Consider the following 19,514-nt stretch of genomic DNA (forward strand, 5'->3'; position numbering starts at 1 on the left):
GCACAACATTGTGGGCCGAAAGGCCTGTTCTGTGCTGTACTGTTCTATGTTCTATTTGGCTTCTCTGCTCCAAAGAAAGTAGTCCCCGTCTCTCAATTCTCTCACTGTAATTATAGCTTCCAATTTCTGGCATCCTTTCAATTAATCCACACTATAGTTTGAAATATACCAGATGCCCCAAAGTGCACACTGAACTCTGACCACAACTGCCTCAATTATTGCAGACACTATAAACAGTAGCAGATCTCAGATAGGCATACAAACTGCTGAAACTAGCAGATATATGCTAAAACAAAATTTGAAATCATGCACTTTAGAAAGGAAAATGAACAGGACAATCAAAATGGAATTTTTTTAAAGGTCAAGAAGAAACTGATACATCTAGGAGGGGTTCTCATGCACAAATCTTTGAAGGTGACAAGGAAAGATCATAAGATATCTCTAAAAAAAATTGAGGATTTGCGGTTTACAAACAGAGCCATAGAATAAAGAAGTCTCTACAAATGTTATAAATATTTATAAATTAGGCCCCAGTTAAAATGTTTAGTTGTGGGCACTACACTTTTGAAAATATTTTAAGGTCACAGATCTGAATATGATGTAGCCAAGTGATAAATGAATTTCTGCATCCATATTTTGTGGAGAGAATGGAGAAGCTGAAATTTTTTTCTCGAAAAAAAGGGAAGCCTGCTGGTCGTCAATGGAGTAACAGCTACATGCCAGAGCTCCTATTTACCTTACCTTTTCAACCCGGTTTGAAACTCTTTCTCTAATTGCAACTTTACTTCACCATGGCTATAAGGGCTGCCAAAGGTACTAAAGTTACTAAAGAAGATGACTCTCCTGCATCTCTGGAATCTATTTTACAATTGCTTCGAAAACATATAGATGATTCTTCCGGGAAATTTGAACAATTTCAAATGCAACTTCAGCAGATTAATTCTAAGTTGGACTCTTTCCAAGAGACTTTACATGATTATGACGAACGGATTAAACAACATGAAGCATCTCTCTCTGTTCTGGATGAGAAAATTGATGACCTGGAAAAGCTTTGCGAAAAACAATCTAAAGCTAAGCAGAAGATTATTGATTTAGAAAACAGGACCAGGCGGAACAACATCAGAATTCTCAGACTTAAGAGAATTTGTTGAAGGCAATCAACCTACTGAATTCTTTGCAAACTTTCTGGTTGAATTGTTTCCTTCTATTTTAAAAGCTGCACCTAAGATTGACAGAGCACATAAGTCACCGATGAACAAATTTCTTATGGAAGGCAAATCCAGGTCAGTCATTATCTTGCTGCATGACTTTCAAATCAAAGACCTTTTGATTCGTGAATCCCACCAAAGAGGAATGATTAACTACCAAGATTATAATGGTTGAAGATTTCTCACCTGAAGTTATGAATGAACATGTGAAATTTAAAAAGGTCATGTCGGAGCTTTCTAACCAAGGTTATAAGCCTTCGCTTCGCTACCCGGCAAAGCTAAGAATCATTTTGAAAAATGGCTCGTACAAACGGTTTACCTCTCCAGCAGATGCTCAGGCTTTTCTAGAATCTGAGGATTGAAATACTTCGTAATTTTCTTCATTAACATCTACTTTTTAAAATTTTTTTCGATAACTCTTTACTAATACTTAGAATGTTTTATGTACTTTAATTTTTGACATGTTATTTTATATATATGTTCCTTTGAGGTCTTTTACTAATAAGCTAACAAAGATACTTGTTATTTCATGATTTTGAAATCGTGGTGTTTCTTTTCGAGTTACTGTTTTGACTGGGTTGAATTTTACCAACCTTGAGAAATTGGCAACAGGTTTATTTGGGTTATACTGTCTTTAGGTAGAGATGCCAGCTTTCTTTTGGTCGGCTGCTTTCTCTCTTTGGGTGGGGGGAGGGGGATTGGGTTCTTTCTTTGGAAGTTGTTTTGGGCTTTTAGCCAAGTCTTGTTGCTTAGTTACTCTATCAGAAAGTTTAGCGTCTTATTTGAATTTACATCTTAATATGGCTTGTGTATTACCTTGTTTATTATTCACAGTTAAACATTATTAAAATGGATTGAGTGATTAATTTAATGAGTTTTAATGTTAAAGGACTAAACCATCTTGTAAAGCGAAACAAGATTTTTGCTTATATTAAAAAGCTCAAAGCCTCAATTATTTTTTTTTACAAGAAACTCATGTGCGCAATTGTGATACTTTACGCTTTGGAGAGGGAGAGGGTTACAATACCATTCTTCTTTCCGGGCTAAATCCAGAGGGGTTTCGATCTTTATAGATAATACTGTTTCATTTGTTCAACGTAAGGTAATAACGTAAACTAATGGTCGTTCTGCTATAGTATCAGGGAAGCTAGATAATAGACTAATGGTATTTGCCAATATTTATGCTCCGAATACAGATAATCCAGGATTTTTTGAACGAGTTTTTTCACTTTTGCCAGATTTGAATCTTTACTCTCTGGTTCTAGGAGGAGATTTTAATTGTTGGTTAGATTCAAGATTAGATAGGTCATCTACTAAACCAGCAGCTCTTAATAAATCAACCTTATTTCTTCAATCTTTTTTTAATGAAAACTGGCGTTACTGATGTCTGGCGTTTTTTACATCCAGAAGACAAGGAATATTCATTTTTTTCTCATGTTCATCACACATATTCCAGGATTATTTTTTTTTATTGACAGTCAATTGATTTCATCAATCCAATCCTGTGAATATAAAGAGACTGCTCTTTCAGATCACGCTCCTGTCTTTTTATCTTTAAACCTCCCTGTACTCCCTCAAGTAAACAGTTCCTGGCTAACTTTGCTATCTGATAAAGATTTTTTAAAATTTTTGGAGAAACAAATCACTTTCCTTTTTAAAGATAATACCCCGGGAGAGACTTCTAGTCTTATTATATGGGATGCTTTTAAAGCCTATATTAGAGGACAAGTTATTTCTTATGCGGCAAGCGTTAAGAAAAAAGCTAATACAGAGAGGATTGATTTAGCCAATCAACTGAAACTTTTAGACCAAAAATATGCCTTGGATCCAGATCCCACTTTATATAAAAGGCGAGTTGAAATTAAAACCAACTATGATCTCCTTTTAACATATCCAATTGAGAGTCAACTCTTAAAAGATAAAACTCAATTTTATATCCATGGAGATAAAACAGGTAAATTATTGGCTAATGAATTAAAAACCTCGATAGCTAGACGGCAAATCAAAGAAGTTTGCAAAGCCAATGGACAAAGGACAACAGATCATTTAAAAATAAATGATACTTCCAAAGAATTCTATTCTAAACTTTATAGTTCTGACTCTTCTAAAGAAGGTACTGTAACAAAGAACTTTTTTGACCAATTAAATATTCCTACACTCTCTGCAGATAACCGAAAACAATTAGATAAATTTATTACTCATGAGGAAATCGCCGAGGTTATATGATCAATGCACTCTGGAAAGACACCAGGCCCTGATGGATTTCCGGGAGAATTCTATAAGGCTTCCTCTTCATTACTTAAGTTCTGATTTTTCGGATTCTTTTAAATTGGGAAGGTTACCCCAATCTTATTATGAAGCTACCATTTCACTTATTCTTAAGAAGAATAAAAACCCAACGGAATGTTCTTCATATAGACCAATTTCTTTACTAAATGTTGATGTTAAAATTTTATCTAAAGTTTTGGCTCGTAGATTAGAAAATATCTTACCATTAATTATATCCTATGATCAGATGGGGTTTATCAAAAACCGTTATTCTTATTTTAATATTCGTCATTTGTTGAATATTATATATTCTCCTTCTAACGAAATATCAGAATGTGTGATCTCTCTAGATGCTGAGAAGGCCTTTGACCGGGTCGAATGGAGTTACCTATTTAAAACTTCAGAGAAATTTAACTTTGGGCCCAATTTTACTCAATGGATTAAATTACTTTATTTATCTCCTTCTGCCTGTGTTCTTACTAATTTTCAACTTTCCGAAACTTTTAAACTTCAACGCGGAACAAGACAGGGACGCCCTTTGAGCCCTCTGCTATTTGACTTAGTCCTCGAACCTTCAGCTATCGCTTTTCGAGAATCTACAGAGGTTGCCAGTATCTCTAGGGGAGGTACCATCCATAAAGTTTCGCTCTATGCTGATGATTTACTGCTCTTCATTTCTAATCTTGAGACTTCATTACCTTCTATGCTTTCTTTACTTTCCCATTTTAGCCAATTTTCAGAATAAAAAATTGAATTTACACAAGAGTGAACTTTTCCCTTTGAACAATCTGATACCATTTGATACTAAGCTTCCTTTTAAAACTGTAAGAAATTATTTTACCTATTTGGGTGCAACTATTACTAAGAATTATAAACATATACTTAAAGAGAACTTTCTTGCCTTATTGAATTATGTGAAAAGGATCTTACCAAATTGGTCACCCCTCTCTATAATCGCCGATTGGTCACATTAATTCTATTAAAATGAATATTTTACCTAAATTTATGTATCTATTTCAGGCTTTACCTGTTTTTATTCCTGTCTTTTTTTGATTCTCTTGACTCAATTATATCTTCTTACATATGGGAAAATAAACATCCTAGATTAAATAAAGTTCATTTTCAGAAAGCTAAAAATAATGGAGAGTTTGCTTTACCCAACTTTAGGTTTTATTACTGGGCAGCCAATATACGAAATCTTACTTTTTGGTTACATTATATTAATCACGAAGCCTGTCCAGTATGGGTCTCTTTGGAAGTTAATTCTGTTAAAATTTTTTTTTATTATTTCTTCGCTTGGCTCTTCACTTCCTTTATCAATAAATAAACTAACTGATAATTTGGTAGTTAAACATGCTTTGAGGATTTGGTTACAATTTAGAAAATACTATGGTTTATTGATATTTTCTTTGTCTAGTCCCATTTTTACTAATTTTTTCTTTAAACCTTCTATGACTGATATAGTTTTTAAAGAATGGGATAGATTGGGTATTACTCGTTTTCAGGATCTGTTTGTAGGAGGAAATTTTTTTAACGTTTGAACAAATGGCAACTAAATATAATTTGCCAAAAACTCACTTTTTCAATATTTGCAAATTAGAGATTTTGTCCTATCTCAAGTACATACCTTCCCTATAAATCCTGATAAGAACAATAGATAATAACTTAATAGATAATAACTTAATTGTAGCCTTTTTATGATGCTTCAATATCTAAGATTTATGATAGATTATCAGGAATGAATAAGATCACTTTAGACAAAATTATAAATGCTTGGGAACGCGATCTGCAGATTTCAATTTCTGAGGAAACCTGGAATCAAATTTTTAAACTGGTTAATACTTCATCATTATGTGCACGTCATTCCCTCCTTCAATTTAAAGTGGTCCATAGAGCTCACCTGTCCAAAGATAAGTTATCGCATTTCTATTCGGATATATCTCCTTATTGTGACAAATGCAATAACGGAGAGGCTTCTTTAATCCATATGTTTTGGTCATGTCCGAGTTTGGAAAAATTCTGGACAGAGGTATTTCAAACTTTTTCTGTACTTTTTAAAATAAATTTTAAGCCAAATCCTTTAACTGCATTATTCGGGATTATTCATTTCTCTTATAGCCAGGAGGGCTATATTGCTTAATGGAAGGAAACTATTCCTCCCACTCATGCTCAATGGTTACGGGATGTTATGTCATATCTAAATTTGGAGAAGATCCATTGCTCTATTTCTGGATCTATTCTGGACTTTCAATTATTATGGGGACCTTTTTTGAACTACTTTCAAAACCACTGATTTGGTGCTTAATGTACAGATATTGGCCAATACTACTATGTCTTTAGGATGTTATTAAACAGCTTTGGTTTTGGTAGTGGGGTTAGATTTTCTTTTATAATAAAATTATTCCAACTTATCAATATCAATTGATATCTTTTTTGTTTATCAATATGAAGCACTGGGATTTCTAGTGTGATTCAGTACAATCTATTTTGTAACATTTTCTTTTTTTTCCCTTGTTTCATGCATTTTCTACTTCTTATTTGAAATTAATAAAAATATTGAAAAAGAAAGAAAAGAAATAAAGATTGTGATTTATTATATAAATATTCAAGATAACAAGGGTTTAGAGAATAACAAGAGATGAGGATTGAGGTAAGCAGCAGGTTGGGTAACTAAGTACAGGTAAACACAATGGGCAAGAGAACAATAAGGTTATGTTTGGAATATTTTTATAAACATCTTAAAAATGGAATTGGATGCATACAGGAAAAAGTAGGAGAGCGTAACTGATTTGTAGCCCTGTGTAAAATGTACTCCCTTAATATCCAATGAAAATCTTAGTGTATGGATTATCATGAGGTTCAGCATTAGGTTCAGAACAAAAACTGATTATTGTTAATGTACAAAAATATCTTACAATATGGAGTCATACAAACTCAACTTCCTAAGGTCATCCAAACTGATGACCATTAGATGATGTAGAAAAGTTAAAATAAAATCAAAAAGTAGCCTTCTCTGAAAATGTTATGCCCACTTTATTCATATTTTCAGTCTTTATTTTTTAATAGTACTGAAATTAAATGTATACCAAGACTAGTGGGGAATTAGGGTATTTTAAAGAAAATTATAGAAAATTACTGGAGCAACCCTAAAGTACCATCTCTACTTTTTTTAAATATAGCATGTTAAGTCTAGTGTAAAATGATTGGATGCAAGTTGTTTTATATTAGTTCTGAAATGCAATAGCATCACTGTACCTTATTAAAATTAAGTCGAGGTTCCAATGGGTTGAGTGTATTTGCTGTTGCTGCTGCTGTCAGCTGTGCTGTAAGGGCCTGGAGTTGGACCACAAGCCCAGCATCAAGAGCCTGAAGTAGAGATGGCTGAGGTTTTTGTTGCTGCATCTGAAGATTCTGTACCAACTGCTGGAGCTTTATACAAAAGTGGAAATAACAACATTAGTTATATATACAGTAGGATCCACATCGTAAAGGTATATGATATTGGAAATAGAGTTTAAAAAGTTGATTAGCCAGCTTTTACTAAAATCAGTTAGGAGTGGGCTGTCTGGTGCTGCCACCTCAGACTGGGCTAGATCCTGACCTTGGGTACTGTCTGTGTGGGGTTTTCACATTCTTTCCGTGATCTCACAGGTTTCACTGGGTGCTCCAGTTTCCTCCCACATCCTAAAAACATGGTGATAGATTAATTCACTGCTGTAAACCCTGAATAATAGGTTAATGGCAAAAAGAGTAAAGGGGAGTTGATGGGCAGATGTGAGAAAGAATAAGTTGCAGAGGTACAGGGAGATATGCAAGGGGAAATGGGACCAGAGGGATTGCTTTGCCAGGAGTTGGTATGGATTTGATGGATTCCTTCTCAGTTGTTATAAATATCATATAATGTGGACAGGATTAATACTCAATTTCATTACAGATTTAAAACAAAATCAGTATAGCATGGTGGCGTCTACATTTGAACAGACATACTTTTAGATACAATAGTTAGACAGCTTTATCATTGCAACACTGTTACCATTACATGCAACACTGAATTCCTGCGTCTCAGTAGCTTAGGAAATTTGTTTCCTACCACAGGAGTTGTAAATGGAGTAACTAATACCTTTATTAATAATTAGTTCTATGTGTTACTGCACCACAATACAGGAAACTTAAAAGAAAAAATGTATAGACATATCATCATTATTTCAAATGGTTGGAACTAGGTTATTAACAATTAGACATAAATACATATGTCTTTCCAAATAAAAAAAATAGTTCAGCATTTCTCCCTCACTGTCCAACAAAAAAAATATAGAATTTTCTTTAAAGATAAAATTATCAATTTAACAGTTGACACACCATTTGTGTTTGCAGTGCACTGAAGACTGGGAATTGAAAGCTGTAATTTTCAAGTGTCACTGCCCCAAGTTTTAACATAAAAACATAGAACAGTACAGCACAATACAGGCTCTTCGGCCCACAATGTTGTGCCGACCTTTAAACCTCGCCTAATACTATCTAACCCCTTTCTCCCACATATCCCCCTATTTTAAATTCCTCCATATGCTTATCTAGCAATCTCTTGAATTTGACCAATGTACCTGCCTCCACCACTGCCCCAGGCATGGCATTCCATACCCCAACCACTCTCTGGGTAAAAAAACCTTCCTCTGACATCTCCCCTGAACCTCCCACCCATCACCTTAAAGCCATGTCCTCTTGTATTGAGCATTGGTGCCCTGGGAAAGATGCGCTGGTTGTCCACTCTATCTATTCCTCTTAATATTTTGTACACCTTTATCATGTCTCCTCTCATCCTCCTTCTCTCCAAAGAGTAAAGCCCTAGCTCCCTTAGTCTCTCCCATAATGCATACTCTCTAAACCAGGCAGCATCCTGGTAAATCTCCTCTGCACCCTTTCCAAAGCTTCCACATCCTTCCTATAATGAGGCGACCAGAACTGGACACAGTACTCTAAGGTGGTCTAACCAGAGTTTTATAGAGCTGCATCATTACCTCACAGCTCTTAAACTCGATCCCTCGACTTATGAAAGCTAACACCCCATAAGCTTTCTTAACTACCCTATCCACCTGTGAGGCAACTTTCAGGGATCTGTGGATATGGACCCCCAGATCCCTCTGCTCCTCCACACTACCCAGGATCCTGCCATTAACTTTGTACTCAGCCTTGGAGTTTGTCCTTCCAAAGTGTACCACCTCACACTTCTCTGGATTGAACTCCATCTGCCACTTCTCAGCCTAGTTCTGCATCTTATCAATGTCCCTCTGCAATCTTCGACAATCCTCTACACTATCCACAACACCACCAACCTTTGTGTCGTCTGCAAACTTCTCAACCCACCCTTCTACCGCCTCATCCAAGTCATTAATAAAAATCACGAAAAGCAGAGGTCCCAGAACCAATCCTTGTGGGACACCACTAGTCACAGCCCTCCAACCGGAATGCACTCCCTCCACCACAACCCTCTGTTTTCTATAGGTAAGCCAATACTGAATCCACACGGCCAAGCTTCCCTGGACCCCATGCCCTCTGACCTTCTGAAGGAGCCTACCACATGGAACCTTGTCAAATGCCTTACTAAAATCCATGTTGACCACATCTACTGCACTACCCTCATCAATCTGTCTGGTCACCTCCTCAAAGAACACTATCAGGCTTGTGAGACATGATCTGCCCTTCACAAAGCCATGCTGGCTGTCCCTGATCAGATCATAGATCTTGTATTGCTCATAGATCTTGCCTGAAATGCACTTTATGCTTTTATTTCAAATGTGTTTTGTTTTCAACATAGTTAAACAAGTTTCACCAATTAGGACAGTGTAAAAAATGTCAACGTTTACTTGGTTTCCATTTTTGCCACCTCGATATTTGCACTGAATAAAAAAGGAGCACCAAACTGATTAACTGATGTATACCTAGATGTACCTGTGCAAAGTTGCAGGCATTGGGGACAGTGTGCAAACTAGCTGAGGCTGTAATAGTTTCCATTGTTCAACTACTCCCTTAAATGTACATAGAACAATTATTTGTATTTCAGTGCCTGCATCAGGGACAGAGAATCATGGAATTGTACAGGAAGGAAACAGGCCATTTGGCCCACTTGCCCATACCAAACAGTGGGCACCAATCCATATTACTCCCATCTCCCTGCACTTGGTCCATTGCTTTCTACTAAACAAATCAAGTGCTCAACTGGACAATTGTTAAATGCCATCAGCAACCCAGCTTCAACCTGAAGACCTTAACTTTTCTTCATTAAAAATAAGCTCCAAATGCATCTAAACTGATTTTAATGAAATGTGATTGAATAAGAATTGATTGAAGCATAAAAGAATTAACATCGCTATACCTGTTGGCCTTGGGGACTCTGAAGAAGCTGCGCAACAGCAGCAATTGTATCAGAGTTAGAAAGCTGAGAGATGGAGGCCCATGCATCAGGTAAATTCTGCACCACATTAGCTGGAGTGGCAGGTGTGGCTGGAGTTCCTAGAAAATTAAGTATACACTACTATACAAATTGTAAAGTTTACAGTTCCTGTTAAAAATAAGCAAAACAATACCACAATACATGTATGAAATGTACTACATGCATCATCTGCATCCATAAATAATGAACAATGCGGTTTCCATTATAACATTGCAAATGCACTCTTATTGTTTCACAGATCTGATTTTTCAGGGAAGCTTGGAATTTCTTAACTGCAAGGATTCTGTTCAAGCAAACATACCCTTTTATTGGGAAAATGCTCTTCAATTATCAAGAGGCAAAAAAAATTGATGACGACAACAACTTCCAACTCATTAGAGACAAAAACCTCATGATTGCAAAAATGAAACACCATACCTACTAAGATGCAAGTTAAAAACTATGTTAAGCATTAAACTACTAAAGAAATGCATACTTTTGTTTTTAAAAAAGGGTCAATTTGATCATTTTCTGACAGTGCAACAATCAGGCTTTCATTTAATCAAATTACATCTGGATAGGATTTTATAGAAACTGCATGTGGAAACTTCACAAGGATGCAACTCTTGAAACTAACCTAACTAATCAAATTTTAACTTTAAATACTAATGAATACTTCTGAAGACATGAACTGCATTTCATTTTACACTCAAATCATATTCAATTTGCCTATACCTTAAAATTTTAAAGGTCCCAAAAAATTGACAGATAATTTTAGTAGTTGGCTGAAGGATAAAAGTTAAGCAAAACATTAGGAAAATTCTCCTATTTTTTAAATAGCGTATTCAGAACTTATGTCTACCTGAGAGACCACGAATTATGTTTAAGATTTCATCCAAAAGACTGGGCAGTCCTTTTACTACTAAACTGAATTGTCAGCCTTGGGCAACGCATGCTAGTGTGTTTGAATCCACAAAACCATCTGGTTTCATGGCTGAGGTGAGAATGCTGACAAGAAAATAATTATAGGAATTTTATAGCCCACCAGGATACTTGTTTCATTCAAAGAGGAGCTGCCATTCAACCTTTCTATTCCATCACTCATTTAGATTATGGCTGATTTGCACCTTAATTTCAGCCTCTGCCTTGGTTTGGTAACCATGAATATTCTTGCCTAACAAAAACATATTAACCCATTTAGAACTTTTTAATTAACTCAACTGCAACAGCTTTTTGGGTGAGCAAGCTCCAGATTCCCCTAAAATTTCTGTATAATAAAGAATAAAGAAATTTTATTGGTATCACTCCTAATCAGCCTATAACTAAATTTATGGTTATGCTCTTTGTTATCAAGTTCCTCACTTTCTGTATACCCTGTCAAACCCGATTATAAGCACCTCTTTTTAGATCACTCCTTAATCTTCTATGTTTATGGAAATAGAAGTCCAATCTATGCAGCCGGTTTTCTTAATGAAAATAAAAAATTGCAGATGCTGGAAATCTGAAACAAAAGTGTTGGGAAAACTCAAGTTAGGCAGCATCTGTGGAAAGAGAATCAGTCAATGTTTCGGGTCTGCGACCCTTCATTCTCTCACATTCTTTCATCATATCCCTTAATTTCTTTCTCATCATGCTCTAAATTATTTTTAACTGTTACTCACTACCACCACTTCATGTGACAGCAAGTTCCAAATTCTAATAATTTTCTGTGTAAAGACATACCTCACAAACTTCACACTGAATGTCTTTGTGATACCTAACATTTATGATCCAAAGTGCTTGTTTCCCCATTAAATGGAAGCATATTTTTAGGGTCCTAGGTTGACACTCCTATCTTCTGCAAAGTAAAGTAGTCTTTTCCGACCCAGACTGATCAATCTTCATGACCAAGTCAGGAAAGCTTATAAAATTTATGCAATGATACCATGACAAAGCAATCTTACATAGAAACAATTATTTACACAATGCCAAAACTAACAAAGCTACCAGCTTTTCTTTGAACCAGTGGGTGGATATACATGAGTGCAGTGTGATGTGCTTACAGATATGCACATTAGAAAAATTCAAAGTATGTTTCCAATTTGTTGCAAGTTAGCCAGATTCAGCTAACAGGGACTGCTATAGTTGACATCAATATCCCCATAATAGCAAACTTAATCCAAAAAAAATCCAGTCCCCAAGGTTTTTCTGATACCTGCAAACAATTTTTAGAAATGTGTAGATTCCGCAATTTGAGCAAGAATAAGATCAAGGTTGGGTCTAAATTCCCACTAACATTGACTACTCATGGCGTCACATGAATAAAAACAACACTAGAGCTTGTTGCTATCCATGGAACTGTACCTCAGCATAAATCATTGTGTTCAGAAGTGAACAAATAAATGAAAATATAATATTACTCAAAATAACTAGGTACTAAAATGATCTACAAGCTCCTCCACTTCTCTCTCATACACCTTCACACACACACACCGACAGTGCTCACTGGTGTCTTGGTCTGGTTGTGGTCTTTCTTGTCAACCATTAAGTTGATCTTTTATGTATAAAGCTTCTATCCTGTGTGCTTTTCACATTGTTATGCATTTGCACTTAATGTCTATTTAACTGATTGCACACTAACATGCAATAAGTTGGAGGCAATTATTGAAGTCCATCAGGGACACAAATATGATTGAAGAAATGAGCACTGCTGAAAGGTTGCAACAGAGATGGTTGGTCCAGAGCATGATATCACAGTACAGAAATTTTTTTTGCAACATTGCTGATACAATTTGTTGACTCCATATAACCACACTAGATTTACACAGAAACTGAGGAGGAGAGCTGAAGGAAGAAATCAGTGACCAAGAATGGAAGAGAGAGATTAGCACATAAGAGTGAATCTAAAAGTGTTTTATAAACATTCATATCATATCCAGGATATTTAAAAGAATGGAAAGGATCAATTGACCAAAAACTGATCTTTGCAGTCAGTGGTCACTATGTACTACTCATCAAATTGATGTGCCCAAATACCTCGTGGTTAATAGTCAGAACTAGTCTTCATGCCCAATTAAATAGTTACAGATGATGTTAATGCAATATAGAGGTATATAAAATTATGAGCAGCATAGATATGATGAATGGTCACAATCTTTTTTTGAGTGTAGGGGAATCTAAAACTAGAGGGCACAGGTTTAAGTTCAGAGGGGAAAGATTTAAAAGGGACCTGAGGGGCAACATTTTCACATGGGTTATGGAACGTGCCGCCAGAGGAAGCTGGAAAAGTGGGTAAAATTACAACCTTTAAAAGACATTTAGACATGGATACGGATAGGAAAGGTTTTGAGGGATATGGGCCAAATACAGGCAAATGAAACTTGCTCAGGTAGACAACTTGGACGGCATGGACAAGTTTGGCCGAAGGACCTGTTTCCATGCTGTATAACTATGACTCTACCACACGTAATATGGAAAGAAAACTGAATTTGCATTCATATAATGCATTTTCAGTCTAGGTCAAAGTACTTTCCAGTAAATCAATTCTTTTGAAGTACAATTTCTGCTGTTTAATAGATAAGCACATTTTCAATCCATCAACCCACCTTACAAAAAGCACCCCATAAGCTATTCTGCCAACCACCCCCCTACCCCCACCTGAGATAAATTTGTACAGTTTTATGATTAACTTGAAAACTAAGCTTTCAAAATTTGATTACTTTTGACTTTGGTTTAAACACAGTAACAATTTTAAGCAGGCTAGCCACCAGATATATAAAATTACTTATAATGGAAAGATGACTTCCTTAAGCTCAAAATGAAAAATAACTGTATTGGGGCAATGAACACTTCATTCACTTTCAGCACCCAGAATCAGAAAAGACTGTTCTGGGAGTAACATTACATAGGTTAAATTTAGAATTACTAGTACATTACCTGGTACTCAGGATGCGACCCTGGAACAAGATTGTTAATTCAATCATCTCTCAAAGGGATTATTATGTACTATGACCCCACCCTCGAAATAATCAGCAGGAATTAGAGGAGGATACGTGTAGGGAAATCAATAATGAATGGGAGTCTCGACCCGAAATGCTGGCTGTTTATTTCCCTCTGCGTATGCTACCTGAGCTGCTGAGTTCCTGCAGGAGTTTGTTTTTTGCTCCAGATTCCAGCATCTGCAGTCTCTTGTGTCGGCAAGACTAGGGGACAATGGTGATGAGTGTTATTGAGAGTCTGCTTAGGAAATAGGAGGCTGTATATGTCAGGTATAGGCAGCTGAGATTGTGAGTTCCTTGAGTATAAGAGATATAGGAATACACTTGAGGAAATCAGGAGGGGAAAAAGGGGCCATGAGATATCCTTGAGATAAGATAAAGGCAAATCCCAAAAGATTCTATGTATATTAATAGCCAAGGGGAGAGTAGGCCCCCTTAAAGATCAATATGTGTGAAAACACAGGAAATGGGCGTGGTATTAAAAGAATAGTTCTTGTCTGTATTTGCTGTAAAAGACATGGAAGCTAGCGAGTTCAGAGAAGGGTAAGTGATACGCTGGAGAATATCAGCATTACAAAGGAAGTGGTGATGGAGGTCTTGAAACGCATAAAGATGGATAAATCCCTGGGACCTGACCAGGTGTATCCTAGGATGTTTTGGGAAGCAAGGGAGGAGATGACTGAGGCCCTGGCAGAGATTTTTGTACCTTCGTTAGCCACAAGTGAGATACCAGAAGACTGGAGGATAGCAAATGTGCCTTTATTTAAGGGCAGCATGGGTAAGCCAAGGAACCACAGGCCGATGAACCCTTTATCAGTGCTGGGAAAGTTATTGGAAAAGATTCTACGATACAGGATTTATTTGCATTTGGAAAGGCAAAGGATGATTAAGGAATAGCATGGTTTTGCGTGAGAGAAATCATGAATCACAACTCTGAGTGAGTTTTTTTTTTATCGAAGAGGTAACCATGAGGATTGACGAGGGCAGGGCAGTAGATGTCATCTACATGGACTTTAGCAAGGCAGACTGGTCTGGAAGGTTAGATCACATGGCATCCAGGGAAAGCTAGCCAATTGGGTGGTAGTTGAGGGTCATTTCAGATCGGAGGCCTGTGACCAGTGGTGTGCCACAGAGATCGGTGCTGGGTCTTCAGTTGGTCATATATATATTAGTGATTAGTACGAGAATGTATGTGGGATGATTAGAAAGTTTGTAGATGACACTGAAGTAAACAGTGAAGGTTGTCTAAGGTTAAAACAGGGTATAGATCAACTAGGAAACTGAATAAGGGAATTGCAGACGGAATTTAACTCAGATAAGTGTGAAGTGATGCATTTTGGGAAGTTAAACCAGGGCTGGACATACACAGTGAATGGTATGGCTCTTGGAAGCATTACTGAACAGAGAGACCTTGGTATACAATTACACAGTTCCTTGAAAATGTGAACCCAGGCAGACAGTGGTGAGGAAGGCATATGGTGTGCTTACCTTCATCATCTGAGACAATGAATACAAGACTTGGGACATATGTGTAAAATGTTTGTTAGGCCACACTTGCAGAATTGCGTTCTGGACTCCACACTACAGAATGAATGTCATTAAGATAGAGAGAGTGCAAAAAAGATTCACAAGGATGTTGCTTGGACTGGAGGGCTTGAGTTATAAGGAGAGATTGGATAGGCTAGGTCTCTTTTCCCTGAAGTGAAGGCGGCCGAGAGGTGACATGATAAGAGGTATATAATATTATGAGAGGTATAGATAGGGTAGATAGCCAGAGTTTGTTTCCTATGGTAAGGATGGCTAAAGCTCAAGGACATGGGTTTAGAGTGAAAGGGAGGAGGTTTAAAGGGGTTCTGGGAGGTAAATTTTTCACACAAAGAGTAGTTGGTATCTGGAATGAGCTGTCAGACGACTGGTGGAGGAGGCAGGAACAGTAACAATACTTAAGAGGCATCTGGACAGGTACCTAAATGAGCAAGGCACAGAGGGATATGGAATTAATGCAGGCAAGTGGTATTAGTATAGATAGGCATGATGGTCAGACCAAAAGACCTGTTTCCATGCTGGACAACTCTATGACTCTATCAAAAATGCTCAACACCAACATTGGGAACAAAGCAGCCTGCTTGTCTGGTATCTCACCCATCACCGTAATTATTCATTACCTTCAGCACCAGTGTATCATCGCAAGATTCCATACCATTTAAAAATGCTGCAGTTTATCATCTAGGCTACTTTCACAACACCGAGCACATACGTGACTTTTACCATCAAGGGTAAGGGCAGACGATGCATGGGAACACCATCACCAAGCTGCATACCATTCTATCTCTATTCCTTCATCTTCACTGGGTCCAAACTCTTGAACTCCCTAGCCAACAGCATTAAGTAGTACCTTCACCAGAAAGACTAGTGGTACTTGGGGGCTCACCACCACCTTCTCAGTGGCATTAAGGGTTGGGTGATATATTACCAGTCTGGCCAGAGCCCAGTGACCCCCCCCCCCCCCGAAAATTGAATAAAAACATCTTTCCCTTCTAGTTAAGGTGCTGAAATTGTCAATCCGCTTTCTCAATGCAGGAAAAATAGGCCAGTAAGATGCACGATAATTCAATCTGACCACAGAGATAGCTAAGGCTCATGTTGATGGCAATCTCACTTCTAAACCATAAGATTTAGAGTTGAAGCTTTATTTCACAGATATGGGGAAAAAGTAGACTGATATTCCAGTGTAGTAAGGCTTCAGTTTACTATATCTCTGAGAAATATGAATAAATAAATTCAGTTTTTGTTATCATATAAATGACTGCTGTTGGAAAAAAAAACACACATCAACTGAAGATCCATGTGTGAAAAAGATGTTATGGTATATTACTAGATTTGGTCTGTACCATGCTTTTTCTGAATTTTTTTAATAATGGAGAAAAGCAAAGAAAATTTGGTGCACTCCTCAGCAATGACTTTTTTTTTACCTTGATAACTATAAATGAAATGAGTTACAGAATACTGCATTGTTTTCTTTTCTTATTTGTAGCAATGCAGATGGTTGACTTGCATTCACACCAAATCATTAAAGAAATAAGCACCATCTTAAAAGAAATTTTTTAAAAGATTGCGTATATTTAGAAAAGTTTAATACCCTTGCACTGTTCCTTGGTCATTAGTTCCACGTCACTTATTTCTGTCAGCATTTATACCACTTAGCAATGCTTAAAATATATTGTAATTACATTTGTCTTTCACACAGAAAACTTATCAGGCACTTTATTGCGACAGAGATTTCCAAGGAACTTCCAAGGAGTTCCAAGAACAGAGAAACAGCAGTTTAGAGAGCAAGTTCTAAAGAGGATAGACTTATTAGTGACACAGGAAAGAAGGTTTAAGGGATTAAAATAATACAATTCATGGAGCTCACAAGATTGCAAGATACTCCCATCAAGTCAGGAGAACAAGTGAGCTCAGAACTTTTCATGCTTTTCACAATGCTGAAGCAAAGGAATAACCAAAATAAAGAACAAGATTCACCTACTTTAGCAACAGATAGTCTACAACAGACTCAAAAAATGGAATGAGAACCTCAGACCATGGAAACCATAGATGTTACCCACTTCTCCCAAACATACTAGAAATCTTACAAGTTTTGTTTAAACAGGAGATGACATTTGGACTGCCGTATCTATACTGATCAGAAAGGAACTTCCCAGTTTTGTCCTGTGTTCCAGTACTTCCATCTCATTTAAATAGCCTCTCAGTTGCCTCTATTAAGTCCAGATTATCTAATCTTCCCTCAGAATTAAAAACTTCAGGTTATAGCATCATCATTGTAACTCTCCTTCTCACACTCTCTAATGCAACATTGAGAGTCTGGTTCGCCAAATGTAAATATCTGGGAAAAAATTGCAAACACAAACATAATCTAGCTCATTTAGTGTTAACTGCTGCTTCGTTGGTACCACTCTCTCCTCTGAGTTAGAAAGCCATTTCAAACCCCTTGAGTATATTAGCACAAGCTGAAACAATGAAAGAAGTGCTGTCCTTTAGAGGAGATGTTAAACTGAGGGTTTACGGAGAGGAGGGGAAGGATGACCTCATTTCTTACCCATGTTGATTCCACCTGCCATAGGTTTGTCCATTCACTTAGTCAGTTTGAGACCTTCGTCACTTCTGACAAAGGGCCTCAGACCAAAACGTTCATGCTATACTCTTTCCACAGTTTCTCTTTCCTCTATTCTCTGACCTGCTGAATATGTCCAGCATTTTGCTTTTATTTCAGATTTCCAGAATCTAGTTTTTTTTAAAAAATTTCTTGATTAGTTAATGAATCTTTGTCATTTTATGTTTCTGGCCAAACTACTAACAAGTCCATTAATCTTTGTGCCATTGGCAAACTTGGATAAATGGCTTTCTGCGTTATCCAATCATTAATATAGTGAAACCTTGCTGCAATAAACATATTTGGAGGGCCGGTGCTCATTTCCTTTGAATTTTGAATACAATTCTATTATACCTATTTAAGCACTCCACTCTGCCTTGAATTCCATATTCTTTAATTTTAACTACCATCTCAGGTAAAAGTTTATTAGTTACTTAGTGAAAACCCCGATAAACTAGGTTTTTGGACATTTCCATTTCTTTGGTTCCTGACAATGTAGATTTATTTGACATATCCCACCCATTACAAATCTACATTGGTTTCCTTTAATTTGTTCTTAAAGATTGTCACTTTATTCATTAATTATACATTTCAATAAGTTTACCACAATGGTTGTCAGACTAACAAGTCTCTGATTTCCAGGTTTCTTTCTCTCTTGTATAAATAATGCAGCCAAATTTGCAATTTTCTAATCTATCGAGAAAATTACTGAACCAAAAATACTTTAGAAAATTTAGAGCAAAACATCTACATTTTCCTTACTTTTCCTCTAAAACCATGAGCTACTAGAGATTTAAATGATGTAAGTGGCAATCTTTTTTTTGCATACCATTTTCTTGCTTATGTTAACTTTAATAAATCCAGCACCAGATGCTACTAGCTGGAACTTCAGGGCTCAGCATTTTTTTGTAACCCATTTCAACATCCAAGATGTTCCAAATTGGACTCTATTCAAAGACTCATTATCACTGACCATAAGAGACAACCAAAATTGGAGAATGCATTATGAGGCATGATAAATGTCTTTTGCATCTACAACATAAAGAGTTGTCTATGATCGAGGAACTGTTATTCTACAACAGAGGTGCTACAAAACCATCACTGGCGGCAAGTAAAATTACAGCAAATTTACAGAGATCGTTTCCACTAGAAATATTGATGATACAAGTAAATCTCCACTGATGCTGTTTTGAAATCAGAGGCAAATTCCATATACTATATTGTATTTTGTGATTACAAATGTTTCAGGAACTGATTTTTACAAGACTGTCCAATGTTCCATGAAACGGAAGCAAAGACATTGCTTTTTTGCAAAAATGAATGCAACTTTTAACCCATATAATTATTAAAGAGAGAAACACACAGCAAGAACCATTTGGAACACTGCAAAAGGTATTCAGTTCCTTTAGCCTACTGTGCCGGCATTCTAAATCTTCTTACTTTTCCCCCTTTTAAATTACTCCTTACAAGTTTGACTATGC

The 19,514-nt window shown here is 36.6% G+C and overlaps 1 protein-coding gene across 6 annotated transcripts in view; it reads right to left on the reverse strand.

Moving 5' to 3' along the window:
- The window catches only part of scaf8 (SR-related CTD-associated factor 8), a 164,926-nt gene that overhangs the window by 98,535 nt on the left and 46,877 nt on the right, over positions 1–19,514 (reverse strand). For all 6 annotated transcript variants that reach the window (XR_007956060.1, XM_052012778.1, XM_052012781.1 and 3 more), the window contains 2 exons: positions 9,847–9,983; positions 6,732–6,905 (listed from right to left, as the gene is read on the reverse strand). Coding sequence is in view for 5 of the 6 variants with exons in the window: in XM_052012778.1 (XP_051868738.1) it covers positions 6,732–6,905; positions 9,847–9,983 (311 nt within the window). In the remaining variant the exon portion in view is untranslated. The remainder of the gene's footprint in view (positions 1–6,731; positions 6,906–9,846; positions 9,984–19,514) is intronic.

This window comes from Pristis pectinata, chromosome 3 (assembly GCF_009764475.1).
Source record: "Pristis pectinata isolate sPriPec2 chromosome 3, sPriPec2.1.pri, whole genome shotgun sequence".
Taxonomy (NCBI): domain Eukaryota; kingdom Metazoa; phylum Chordata; class Chondrichthyes; order Rhinopristiformes; family Pristidae; genus Pristis; species Pristis pectinata.